This window comes from Bubalus kerabau, chromosome 4 (genome assembly GCF_029407905.1).
Source record: "Bubalus kerabau isolate K-KA32 ecotype Philippines breed swamp buffalo chromosome 4, PCC_UOA_SB_1v2, whole genome shotgun sequence".
Taxonomy (NCBI): domain Eukaryota; kingdom Metazoa; phylum Chordata; class Mammalia; order Artiodactyla; family Bovidae; genus Bubalus; species Bubalus kerabau.
In genome coordinates, this window is record NC_073627.1 from 2,236,841 (window position 1) to 2,250,474 (window position 13,634).

General features: G+C 56.4%; 1 protein-coding gene across 2 annotated transcripts in view; it reads right to left on the reverse strand.

Annotated features, from left to right (window-relative positions):
* The window catches only part of FAM20A (FAM20A golgi associated secretory pathway pseudokinase), a 44,418-nt gene that overhangs the window by 4,689 nt on the left and 26,095 nt on the right, over positions 1–13,634 (reverse strand). Inside the window, exons 2-10 of one of the 2 annotated variants that reach the window (XM_055574980.1) lie at positions 10,134–10,318; positions 9,226–9,276; positions 7,244–7,322; positions 4,739–4,831; positions 3,746–3,861; positions 2,886–3,066; positions 1,973–2,082; positions 1,421–1,502; positions 676–735 (exon numbers count right to left, since the gene is read on the reverse strand). In XM_055574980.1, coding sequence (XP_055430955.1) covers positions 676–735; positions 1,421–1,502; positions 1,973–2,082; positions 2,886–3,066; positions 3,746–3,861; positions 4,739–4,831; positions 7,244–7,322; positions 9,226–9,276; positions 10,134–10,318 — 957 coding nt within the window. The remainder of the gene's footprint in view (positions 1–675; positions 736–1,420; positions 1,503–1,972; positions 2,083–2,885; positions 3,067–3,745; positions 3,862–4,738; positions 4,832–7,243; positions 7,323–9,225; positions 9,277–10,133; positions 10,319–13,634) is intronic. The other variant, XM_055574981.1, reaches the window with a different exon arrangement.

Genomic DNA, 13,634 nt, shown 5'->3' on the forward strand with positions numbered 1-13,634 from the left:
GTGGGGCTGTGACTTGGACTCACGTGTAAGCAACTTAAGTGTCTAGCCTCGATCACACACAACCCCTGCCTTTCTTGCTCAGGAGGTGGGTGGCAGGGAGGGGGGTGCGTGTAAGTCACCCCAGGAAGTGGAAGAAGAAAGTTCAGGCTCGAACTTCCCAGCAGGGAACCGAGACACTTTTGCTCCCCGTGAGCCACACGTTTCTGTTCAGCCTTGGACACCGCTGCCCAGCAGGTGTGTGGTCCTGGCCGGCCTGGCTGACACACCAGCCAGGCTGGAGGCGGTCAGAGATGCTGTGCCGATGTGCTGGCCAGGCAGAGGCCTGGGGGCTTCCTCTCTTCCTACAAGAGCTTATAGGACTTGAGTCAAGATTCTGCTTAGGCGGTGACAGGAGAGCGGTATTTACAAGCCACATGAGCCGGGACACAGCAGAGGCCACCAGGCTTGGCGAGAGTGAGCGCATGCTTATCTGCGTGGCTTAAGGATGCAGGCAGGCGGCTGAGAGGTCTGAAAGCCCAGGCCCTAAGTCTCCCTCTGCGGGGGCAGTTATGCGGTTAAGGGACAGGAGATGCCCAGCTTCCTGTCGTCTGCCCGCCCACGTCCTAGAGCAGCGGAAACGGGTGGAGCCCTGCAGAGCCCTGTGGGCACGGGAGCTGCCCCGAAGGGGACGCTCACCGGCAGCACTGGAAGAGCGGCGCCAGGATGGAGACCTCATCGTGGGAGTGCCGGCCGAACCTGCGGGGGAGACAGATAGAGGGCGCTCATGGCGGGGAGCCGCCCCCGCCCCCGCCCGCCCTCGCTGCGGCCCACGACCCGGCTCCGAGGCTGCTGCCCCTCCCGCCCCTCTCCTCTTCAGGTCACACAAGCCTCCTCCAGAGAAGGCAAAAATAGCGCCCATTCGTCCCTGTATCCACCAGCCCGAGGGTGGAGGCTGACAGGAGGAGAGGGGCGCTCTGTGTCCAGCGGTGAACGCGGAGGGAGAAGGGGAGAGGGCGCGCAGGCCGCCGCCTCAGCAAAGAGGAAGGAAGGCAGGGCTTCCCTGCTGGCGCAGTGGATGAGCGTCTGCCTGGCAACGCACAGGGTGCGGGGCCCATGCCTGGTCTGGGGAGATCCGCGTGCTGGGGAGCAACTAAGGCCAGGTGCCACAGCTACTGAGCTAAGCCTGGGCCCCGGGGCCCAGGAGCCACGACCACTGAGCGCGGTGCTCTAGAGCCCATTAAAGATGGCACTACAGTGAGCAGCCTGGGCACGGAAACGAGAGCAGCCCCGCTCTCCACGCTAGAGAAAAGCCGTCACAGCAACAAAGACCCAGCAGTGGCGAAAAAAAGAAAAAAGAGCAAAGGCTAAGGAGCCAGGAGGGTCGGGAGCATGGACATGACCACGGAGGTCCCGCGGGGTGGGGGCGTGGGGGGGTACTCACCCCCTGGCGTTGTCCAGGTGGATCAGGAACCCGTCCTCCCCGAACTTGGTGAACATCTCGTAGTGGTGCCGGTCCATGTTTCCTGTGGAGGAGGCGAGGCGCTGGGGCCAGGCCAGGGCCTGTGGACACGGCGCCCGCCTCCCAGCTCCCTCTGGGGCCGAGGCTGCACCCGCCCGAGCCTCTCTCCCGGGGCCATCCCGCCGCCCCAGCCCTCTGGGGTCCTAATACCCGCCTGGAAGGTTGGGCCTCCTTGCCCAGTGCCCGCACTGGGCCTGGCTCCCCGCCTTTCCAGAAGCTCACCAGCTCCCAGGGCGGCGGCCTGTACCCCTGCCCTTCTCCCTAGCCTGCCCATCCCCCGGGGGCTTCCACAGTGGATGACGGGTCCCTTCCCTGGCTCCTCCCACCGCTGCACTTCCTACCTGCGCCCCACACCCCCACTGTCAAGGGGACGACTTCCATCCCCGCCCGGCCTCGGGTGGGTCTGCCCCTCCAGATGGGACAACCATTCACTCCTGTGGGAGGGTCACAGGGGGTCCCCGGCGCCGCACCCACCGATCAGGAAGTCGAAGATGGCCATGTCGATAATGTTGAGCAGGCGGCTGCTGCTGTTGTGTGGGTATGCCTGCTTCACCGCGTCGCAGTAGAGGGGGTTGACCTCCCACCTGGGGGAGGAAAAGCCGGGGTGGAGGAGTCTGGTCTCACCTCCCCCGCGTCCCTGCCTCCCCGCTCCTGCCCGGGCTGGGGCCCGTGGGGACCCCCAGGAGGACCCAGGTAAGGGCCCCCGGCAGCGGCTGACTCGCTGTGTGAGGAGGCTCCAGACCTTTCACAGTGACCCGCCCAGCGGGGTGCTGCACTGACCACGTGCCGGGGCCCGGCTCCCTCTGCAGCGCCCCCCAACAGCCTCTCGGCTGCTGCTGTCTTGTCTCCCGAGCCATCTGCAGCCCCCGCCAGCCACCCTCTGCCACCCTCTGTGCACCAGAAGGCCCCCAGGTCCCTTTCATCTGGGGGGCTCCCCCTCAGCCTTCATGAGTCCCTAAGGATCTGCCACGGCCCCCAGAAGTCCTGCCTGTTCCCTCCTCTTCCCACCATGGCTGGGAGTCTGGAGGGATGAACCCATTCATCCAGTCGGCTTGTTCACTAAGCACCTGCCCTGTGCCCGGCCAGGCCCTGGGAACCACCACCTTGGGAAGCCTGGGTCTCCCGCGGGCATCTATGCCTTCTCACAGCCTGGCTGCTCTCTGCCCCCACGCTGGACCGGGGGGCTTCTCAAAGGAAGAACCCGGGCTGTCCTTTCGGTCTCCCCCGGCATCTAGCGCGGGGTAGACAGGGGGCTTTTTATAACCACCCGTGAACTAAAGAGACGGCAGCAACACCCAGCAGGCACATGGGGTGAGGCAGAGGGGCGGAGACAGCGGCGGGCCTCCCGAGGCCAGGTGAGCCGCCCTTGGTCCCAGTACCCACTCACTCCTCTCTCCCAGCCAGCGAGTAGGAGCGGATCCAGGGGCTGGGCATGGAGAGCCGCGGGGCCAGGTTGAGGGACGGCAGGAAGGCGGACAGGGAGCCCTCCAGCAGGTGTGGGCTGCCGCACACGGCGTACTCCGTCTTGCACATGTACGGACACTTGGCGAAGAAACACACGTTGTTGGCTGGAGGGTGGAGGAGGAGAGGGCTGTCAGAGGAGGAGCGGGCACCGTCCTCCTGCCCCAGGGATCCCTGAACTCGTATCTTGGGAAAAGGCAGGAGGAGAAGACGTGGCCTCTGCCATCTGTGGAGGATACCACGGAATCGTGCATCCTGAGAACCACCTCTCAACTGTCGGAGTCGAGACTTGTGGGCCCAGCCTACTGCATCGTGCCCACACTAGCGGGGGGCTTCCCTGGTGGCTCAGTTGGTAGAGTCTACCTGCTGTGCGGGAGACCTGGGTTCCATCCCTGGGTCAGGAAGATGCCCTGGAGAAGGGAATGGCAACCCACTCCAGTATTCTTGCCTGGAGAATCCCATGGACAGAGGAGCCTGCTGGGTTACAGTCCATGGGGTCACAAAGAGTCAGACATGACTGAGTGACTGACACTTGCGGTCTCTTTTTGCTTTCTGTCTGGACGCGTGACATCTGCCTCCGGGGCTGCCGGCGTCAGAGTTCAGGGCCCGCACGGGCACCTGGCACCCAGCCGTCTCGGTCCACAGGTCACCGCGTGTGACCGTCTGGAGGCCCGCATCTGCAGGCAGCAGGCAGCCACCCGGGAACAGGGGACTGCTGGCAGGAGGTGAGACCGTACGACAGCCCACGCTCTCAGACCCAGAGAATCACTCTTGCCAGAAGCCCACCTGGAGAGACAAAGAAAACGCTCTGCAGGATTTCATTCCTGGTCACCTCCAGGATCTCCCTGGTGACGTTGACCAGCCTGCCCACGGTCGGTGGCACCCGCCGGAAGTCCAGAATCCTGAAAGAGACGGAGGCCTGTTGAGGTCTGAGGGATGACCGCCTGAAAGAAGTGGCCTCCACTAGAAACGGACCTGCTGAGAACTCCCCAGCGGTGCAGTGGTTAGGACTCTGCACTTCCACTGCAGGGGGCACAGGTTCTATCCCTGGTTGGGGAACTAAGATCCCACCAGCTCCCAGGCACAGCCAAAAAAAATAAAAGAAAGAAATGGACGGGCCTTCCTGACTGCACCCAGTGGAGGGTGGGGGGTCTCAGTGTCCAAGGCAAGCGTGCACCCCAGGGGCTGGGGGCGTGGGGAAGGACTCTATCCCATCAGTCCTTCCGGGCAAACCCCCAGCATGACCCCGTGCTTGGCTCAGAGCTTCTCACACTCGTGTGCACATGAGTCACCCCCAATCCTGTTCAGAAGTGCCTCTGAGTCAGCGGGGCCAGGCTGAGGCTGGGATTCCGCGTTTCTGGAAAGTTCCAGGGAGGGGGCTGGGGGGCTTGGCTGCCAGTCCCCAGACCACACCTCAGCTAGGAATGACGGGCAGGCAGGGGGCTGGGAAGTTCAGGAATGCGCTTTCGCTTTTCACAGGCCAGGAAGTACTATGGGGAAGTGGCAGGGGGCGCATTCTCCCCACTCTTAGGTCAGGAGACTGAGCCACAGGCAGCCTGGCAGGGCTCCTTTCCTTACCAAGCACTCCTTGTTACATTAAAAGGCCTTGTGTTTTGCGATCCCCGGGGCTGATGGGTTGTGTTGGGTTTGAGGGCATCACTGGGATCCACCAAGAAAATCCAGCAGGAGGAATGGAGGGGGAGGCGGGGGTGGGCGGGCTGGGGCGCCTCTCGGGATTGGCCTCTGCAGCCAGCGCCACCTCCGTGGGGCCAGCACTACCTGTCCAGGTGGAAAGCGGCGATCTCTGCGTTATGTCTCTGAAAGTCGATGAAATAGAAGAAGTCCTCTGGCGTCTCTTCATCTCGCTGCTGTCTGGAAGGAAGGGAGGAGTCAGGCCCTGGACTCAGTCCTCAGGCGGGAGCCTGGGAGCAGAGCTGTTACACGCAACTGGCTGGAAAGAAGATGCGCATCTGTGCTTTCCTAGCTCGCACAGGGGAGGGACCACACGTAGGAGCGGCCGGAGGCCCCTCTGCTCGGCTGGACCTGCAAGTGGGAGGAGCCAGGCTGCTTGTAGGACGCTGACCGTCCTGTAGCCTCCTGCCCCCTGCCCCCTCCTCACCAGGCCTCCCACTCCAGCCGCTTTGATGACGGTGGCTGATTCTCTGAAAAGCCCAGTCGTTGAGAGTGAAGAAATGCACTTCCCTGCAGACACACCGAGGACGGGGTGCTGGCTAGCAGACCAGAGGTGGGGTAGACTCGGAGGCCGAGGACTGAGAGGCCGGGTCCAAGACAGAACCTTATAAAAGGAAAAGTGCCCCAGAGATGCGATTCAGCAGGACGGACATTGGAAGAGCAGGAAAGTCCTGGGTGCATGGACCCACCGTCCGCACAGAGGCACCTCCACTGGGTCATGAGACCGGCCCTGCCAGAGATGGGATGGAGGCTGGCGTCAAGGATATTTGTTTATAAACATTAAGAAATCTCTACTGCATTGCTGAAAAGCATCCCCTGCCTGGTCGTGAGGAGCCGGCTGCCGGGTATGTAAGCTCAGAAAGGCGTCTCCCACTAACGCAGGGCGCCCTGCCTGCTGGCCCCGCGGTGACTGGCCTGGACGCCGATAATCATTTGAAGAGGGACGGTCTTGGAATAATTTTATAATCCACTGCGTGGGGCTGCACGGTGGCTGCGAGAGTGATGTCGATGTCAACAAATGTCATTTTGTGGAAAGCTGTTAAGTAAGCGGCACCTGCCCGGGAACAGTGACGTGCGCTTTGCTGAAACACAGCATCCTTGGAACTCCCCCCGCGCTCTAGTGGTTAAGACTTTGCCTTCCAAGGCAGGGGGTGTGGGCTCCATCCCTGGTCCAGAGCGAGCTAGGATCCCACATGCTTGTGGCCAAAAAACCAAAACATGAAACAGAAGCGACATTGTAGCAAATTCAATAACAACTTTAGAAAAGGTCCAAATAAAAGAAAACCTTCAAAAAACAAAACAAAACATAAAAGAAAATCACCAGCCAGTCCTGGAAACCACAGCAAGGGGCTGCCCAAAGTGGGGATTCTCAAGGGCACAGCCACTTTTGAAGTACAGGCTCCCAGGGCCAAGCCTGACCCCGGGCTACACGTTAGCATCGCCCGATGTCCAGGTCAGTGAGGACCGTCTGTGTGTCCTGAGCTTGCTTTAATTCCTGAATTCTGTATGTAAGAATACACGTTCTGGGAGTTGCCTGATGGTCCAGTGGTTAGGACTGAACCCTTTGACTGCCATGACCCGTGGGTTCAGTCCCTGGTCGGGAAACTAAGATCCCATAAGCCGAGTGGGGCGGCTAAAAAAAAGAAAAAAAAGTAAAGAAAAAATAAAAATTGAAAAAAGAATATACAGTCCTTCGGATGCTCTTCTGAGTTTTCTGAATCATCATTTCATCTTTGCATGGCATGTTTAGGCATGATTTTAAATCTGAAAATCATTTACTTCCCAAAGCCTGACTAGCATGATGTATTTATTACAGTTGTTGTTTCATTGCTAAGTCGTGTCTGCCTCTTTGTGACCCCATGAACTGCAGCCCACCAGGCTTCCCTGTCCTTCACTGTCTCCCAGAGTTTGCTCAAACTCATGTGCACTGAACCAGTGATGCCATCCAGCCATCGCATCCTCTGTCGTCCCCTCCTCCTCTTGCCCTCAATCTTTCCCAGCATCAGGGTCTTTTCCAATGAGTTGTCTCTTCACATCAGGTGACCAAAGAAGTGGAGCTTCAGCTGTAGCATCAGTCCTTCCAATGAATATTCAGGTTTCTTATTGTATGTACTGTATTATGGGCTTTCCAGGTGGCTCAGATGGTAAAGAATCTGCCTGCAATGCAGGAGATGTGGGCTTGATCCCTGGGTTGGGAAGATCCCCTGGAGAAGGAAATGGCAACCCATTCCAGTATTCCTGCCTGGAGAATCCCATGGACAGAGGAGCCTGGCAGGATACAGACCGTGGGGTTGCAAAGAGTCTGACATGACTGAGCGAATAAGACTTTCACTTCTGTACTGTATTATATTACATTAAAAAAATAATCTCTGTGGTCATCATTTATATTACCCAAAGATAAATTTCTGCTTTCCTTTTATAAAAAGGGACAAATTCTGTCTACATTACTTAATAGAAAAAAAATGCATGCTTTTTCAAGAAGTACATTTTAAAATGATACTCTGGCTTGGGACTAAACTTTATAAAATGAAGATTAAATTTTTATTATGGCTGCCACAGCTGGGCGTGGGGGTGCAGAAAGTAGTCACTTACCTCATCGGTTTGAACATGGCCTTCCCGAAGTCTGAGAACCTTAGAACCAGTTTGAGGTGGACGCCACTGGGTTTCACGACTGCATGGGAAGAATGGGGAGTTAACGGTGCTTCTGGGCCCAGGCTCGGGGCTGTGGCCCTTTATTCATTCCACAAACCCAGCCTGTTTCTTCTCTTCTCTCTCACTTGAGACAGTAAAGACTAGAATTTGCTCTCACAGCCTGTGGAGTAAAGTCCGGTCGGGTTATGGAGAGTGTCCAGGGACTCAAGATAAGACTTTTACTGCTGTCATCGGAAAGGGGCAAACAACACAGGTTTCCCCAGAGGGACACTCTCTGAAAATCCCAAAAGGCATTTCCTGAGAAGAGCTGACCTCTTCCTCTCTGCTTCAACCTTGTCTTAGAGACTCTGAACCAGCCACCTGTCATGTCGCATTGGACTTGTGGCCAACATCTCTTCCTGGTAAGATTGGACACCTAGGCGGTGACGGGGCCTCCTGACACATGAGGGGCCCCTGCGAGACCCTGCCGGTGGGTGCTGCCTCCTGACTCCCTAACCCTAACCCTGACTCCCCTGGCCCTGCCCCTCACCTTTGCCTTCCAACAAACAGCAGATGGCAGGGGCGAAAGTAAAGAACAGGGAAGCCCCAGGCCCTACAGTCTTGTGTCTTTTAAGCCTTTGACAAGTCAGGACACATGGACATTTCTGATGAGTGTTCAGTTCACTGAGGCCAATGGAGGAGGTTCCTGGACCGATGGTGACTGGCTGTGGCCTCAGTGTCTGTGAACATCTGAACCCCAGTACAGAGCACCCCCTCCCAAGGACTGCACCCCAGGCCCATCTTTGGCCTGCATGAATCTTCACCCCAGGGAGTCAGCCTGGCTGCCTGAGACGCTGTAGGGTTTCTGCCGTGCTGCCGCCTGGGCCTCCTCCCCAGGCCACTGACCACCCCTCCCGCCCCCGGGTCACTCTCACTTGTCGCGGGGTTGACAGACACTTCCCTGCCCCACGGCTTCCTAACTCTGAGAATGTACTCCAGTCCCTCGAGGATTTTGTGAGAACCCAGATTCTGATTCAGAAAACCAGAGTGGAGACCAAGACTCCGCTTTTCTAATCAGCTCCTCGACCCCGCGACAACTCTGGGTGGGGGCCGCAGGCCGCCTGACCGGCCCCACCTGCGAGCTCCTCTCGAAGGCCTTCCCTTCTGTGAAAGTGCGGAGAGGAGGCAGGGGGCTCATGCCCCTCCACTCGCTACCTGGTCCCCTGGGGAGGCCTGTGGGACCTCCAGGTTGCCGCCAGGTACCGGGTTCCCAGGGGTAAGGGGGTGGGGCAGGGGCGGAGCCACGGCTAGGGAGGAACCAGAGATGAGGCAGGGCCGGGGACGGAGTGGGGCAGGGCCAAGGCCAGGGGCGGGGCCACAGCTAGGGAGGAACCAGAGATGAGGCGGGGCCGGGGCCAGAGTGGGGGTGGGGTTAAACTAGGGGCGGGGCCACAGCTAGGGTGGAACCAGAGATGAGGCAGGGCCAGGGCCAGGGTGGGGCGGGGCCAAGGCCAGGGGCGGGGCCACAGCTAGGGTGGAACCAGAGATGAGGCGTGGCCGGGGCCAGAGGTGGGGTGGGGTTAAACTAGGGGCGGGGCCACAGCTAGGGTGGAACCAGAGATGAGGCAGGGCCAGGGACAGGGTGGGGCGGGGCCAAGGCCAGGGGCGGGGCCACAGCTAGGGTGGAACCAGAGATGAGGCGGGGCCAGGGACAGGGTGGGGCGGGGCCAAGTCCAGGGGCGGGGCCACAGCTAGGATGGAACCAGAGATGAGGTGGGGCCGGGGACGGAGTGGGGCAGGGCCAAGGCCAGGGGCGGGGCCACAGCTAGGGAGGAACCAGAGATGAGGCGGGGCCGGGGCCAGAGGTGGGGTGGGGTTAAACTAGGGGCGGGGCCAAGTCCAGGGGCGGGGCCAAAGGCCAGGGGCGGGGCCAGGCCACTTACTCTGGGAGCAGTCGCAGGCTCCAAGCAGGGCCTTCTCGTCCTGACTGTAATCTGCAAAAAGGACGAGAAGGCCTGTGAGGACATCAACTCTAGTTCAGACATCAGAGGAGGGAGAGTGGGAGGCGGCCTGGGGCCCTTGACTGTTCCATAGGGAGTCTCCCCGAGCCCCATTTGGGGCCACAATCTCCCACCCTGCTCCATCCTGACCTCATGCTCCCTGGCCCTTCAATGGACATTCCAGCTATGCCTGTTTGGGAAACCGATGCTGTTAATAGTTTGGAGTCTGAAAATCCCTCAGTGTGTCTCTTAGACTGGCGTACTGCTTGTGACCTGAGACAGCAGGCCACCACTGGGTCCTTGGCCAGGTTGCCTAAGCTTTCTGAGTCTTAGTGTTCCCATCTGTAAAACAGCAATGATATTGTCTACACTCAGTGGTCCCCAACTTTTTGGCACCAGGGACCAATTTCATGGAAGACAATTTTTCTACCCACCTAGGGGTGTTGGAGGGGGATAGTTTCAGGATGATTCAAGCGTGTCATACTTACTGTGCACTTTATTTCTAATCTAATGCCACTGTTGATTAGGCAGGAGGTAACAATTAGTGGCCGGGAGGTTGGGGACCCCTGGTCTACATCATAAGATCACTGTATAAGAGACAGTGGCCAGACTGGAAAGGCGAACAGGATCAACAGTGACATCACCTTTTTAGGTACAGACACCTCCTGTGCCTCCCTTATGAGATCATGGCCCTAAGAGCTCTTTCAAAGGTTAAAAGATAATGTGTTTTTCTTCTTCTTACTCTGTTGAGTGTCAGAATCAGCCCTCTACTATTTTACCCTGGAGCCCAGCCTGAGATGGTTTCCCAGCCTCTCGGGGAGAAAGTCTCCCTGCTGGTCTGTGACGCTCACCAGCGCTGATGGTGGGAAAGTGCCTCATGTCCTGGAGGAGTTTGCTGACGACGGGGCTGGATCGGGGGTACAGGCCGTGGCGGTTGATCCCCAGGTGGAACTGGACCCAGCTGGCTTCCTGGCGGAGCTGCACTGGGGGTTCCGGGGACGTGAGGTTCAGCTGCTCTTTGTACATCTTGCGTCGTCTGAAAGCGTGAAGAGTGTTTCTTCAGTTTTGGGGAAAGAGAATGCAAAGACCTGCAGGAGTGCCGCATCTGGATGCCTCCATCCGTTCTTTTGTTCCTTCAGCAAGACCATGAAGCATCTAATATGCACGAGGCTCGATACGAGCTTAGATACTGTGGGGGGGCACAGCGGCCACCAGACTCCCTGCCCTCAGAGCGCTTACAATCCAGTGAGTGAAACAGCCCGACAGGTCCACAGTGCCACACGCACATAGACAAACACCTAACCACAGACAGTGACAAATGCTGTGAGGGAAATGGGTATGGTTGAGAGTAAATTTAGGGGCCTCATACAATCTGGTATATCCGGGAGTGATCCTGGGCCTCTTCCTGGACTTTGCCACGAAAAAGTCTATATTTTATATTTCCCAGTAATTTCTTGACCTTAGGAGGCAGGAGATAGGAGAGAGAAGGTAATTGGTGACAACGAAAAGGATGAGGGTCAGGGTCAGTACGGAGAGCTGGAAGCTGAGTTAGATTAATTAGTATGTCCTTTAAGATAAGAAGAATTAATTAGCCATGTACCGATTGTTCTGCTCAGGAAATTTTCTGCCAACACAAAAAGAGCAAAGTGAAAAACAGCATCACTGCAGTGCAGAGGCTCAGAGTCTCGTCTGGGAGACAAGTTGTGTGTCTGTGAAATATTCAGAGCAAATGTGAGGCAGTTGTAGATCAACTGCTAGACACGTGTTCAGACTAAAACGTCTTGACCTGCTGGGGAAGGGACAGGCAGCTGTGTGGCCAAGTGTCAGAGGAAGACCCAGGTGGGAGAAAGTGGACTTCAGGGGGTTCACATGGGTGGCGTTTGGACTGAAGAGGAGATGTGCTCTGGGACTGGGGACAAGGTGCACACAACTACAAGAGGCAGGCAAGGGACAGGTGTACCTGAGGATCAGAGAGGAAAGGTGGATAAACAGATGGGTGCGTGGGAAGATGGAGCCCTTCAGCTTGGGAGGCAAGGCAAGGCGGTACTGGTCATCTGGCGAGTTAAGTGATGGTGAAGGTCATGTGGGTTGATGGGGCAGGATTTGGGTGTCCTGCTACATCCTTATTTCTCTTGGGAGTGATCTGAAAGACCCTTGAACCTAATGCCTTGTTGCACTTACAACATTCCTACCAAGGTGTTGTCTATTTTGTACTTGGTCAGCTCCTGTGAAGGGGGTGTACAACACCCAGAGTTGTTGTTCAGTTGCTCAGTCGTGTCTGACTCTTTGAGGCCCCATGGACTGCAGCCCCCCAGGTCTCCCTGTCCTTCACTGTCTCTCGGAGCTTGCTCACATTCCTGTACATTGAATCAGTGATGCCATTCAATCATCTCCTCCTGTCACCCCTTTCTCCTCCTGGGCTACACCCAGGAGTAGCCCAATCCATCAGGCTAGCTCTGTGAGAAAGCACTTTCCAAAACTGAGCCAAGATCTTTCCAGAGCTTCCCCTGCGGACCTTGGCTCTACCCCACGAGCTGATGCAGAATAGCTTCCTTCCTTACGCTGTAGCCGTCTGAATATCGGATGATGGACCGCACGGGCCCGTCTCCGGGCTGAGTTTCTGCATCCGGATCACCTTCCCTCTAGGCCACAGTGCGCGTCTGATTGTGACCTGGTCCTGGGGTCCCTGAGCTCCTGCTGCTGTCATTTGAAATGCGACCCGTTAAACCGAGGCAGCCCCTGATGTTTACCTGCTGGGCCACACCTGCCAGCTTTTGCTTACTTTATTCACATTCATCTGTATTTTATTCTGGTTCCCAAGGCTGCTCTGAGGCTAAAACTCTGGGACTGCTTAGCTCTGCTGGGAGCCTGGTGGGAAGACTGCCCAGTCCTGAACTGCGTCAGGCTCCCTGAGGTCGGGCAGCTCAGAGAAGAAGTTCAGAGAAAGAGAGACAAGGATCGCGGCCAGACTGGACTGGGCGGGAGGGGGGGGGGGGGGCGGGGTCGAGTTTTCTTAAGTGGAGCTGAGAGCTGACGGCTTCTGGTATAACAACAGTCAGGGTTCCAGCCTCCAAACAGAAAAATAAACGTGGCAAATTAAGTGTAACTTGTGACAGCGGACAAGCTGCTCTTTAAATGTCCATGTTTACCTTTGGGTGGGGACTCATGGCTCTCTGGGGAGCTGTTCAGCCCCTGCCAGAGCCCAAGTCACAACCTGGGCAGAGCAGGGGGAGAGGGAGAGAGGGCGTCAGGGGCTCCTTCCCACTGGGCCTGTTTGTTTGTTTTTTAATGGTTAAGGTGGAGCTGCTGAGAGTCATCTTTTTTTTTTTTTTTAGAAAAGTTTGTGTGCCCTTTGTTCCCTGGGGACAACCAGCACAGAGTGCCTGAGCTGACTTGCACAGGGAGCTTGACAAATACCATTGTGAGAGAATTTACAGCACGGAAATTGGCAAATGGTACATATCAGGGCTTTTTCCCCTAAAGGAGAGCCCGTTTTGCAGCCTGCTGACCTGTGTTCTGACTAGGGTTGTGTGCTTGCAAAGATAACAGTGATAAAAGAGGTGACCAACTAGGACTTACTGTATCGCACAGGGAATTCTGCTCAGGAGTCTGTAGTAACCTAAATGGGAAAAGCATTTGGGAAAGAACAGATGCACGCACGTGTACACCTGAACCACTTTGGTGCACACTTGAAACCAACACAACAGTGTTACTCAACTGCGTTGTTTACTCACTCAGCTGGGTCTGACCCTGCGACCCCATGGACTGTAGCCCACTAGGCTCCTCTGTCCATGGGATTTCCCAGACAAGAACACTGGAGTGGGTTGTCGTTTCCTTCTCCAGGGAGATCATTTCCACTCAGGGATCGAACCCATATCTCCTGCATTGTCAAGTAGATTCTTTACCACTGCTTCAATATAAAATAAGGATTTTTAGAAAATGGGGAACACAGAAGCTACCTGCTTTTTACCCCTGTTTGCTATACCCAATGAAAAAAATAAAGTAGATTTCTAAAAATGCAACTTAATGTGGCAACAGTAAATATCACTATATGAAAAAATATTATATGTATGGAGGATTGCTATGTATAACATCAGCCAAGATATTCCTGCAAAGTAGCCTTACCTTTAAAGGAAGACCTAAAGTAGATGAAAGAGGAGAGTGAAAAAGTTGGCTTAAAGCTTAACATTCAGAAAACGAAGATCATGGCATCTGGTCCCATGGTTCATGGCAAATAGATGGGGAAACAGTGGAAACAGTGTCAGGCTTTATTTTTTTGGACTCCAAAATCACTGCACATGGTGATTGCAGCCATGAAATTAAAAGACACTTACTCCTTGGAAGGAAAGTTA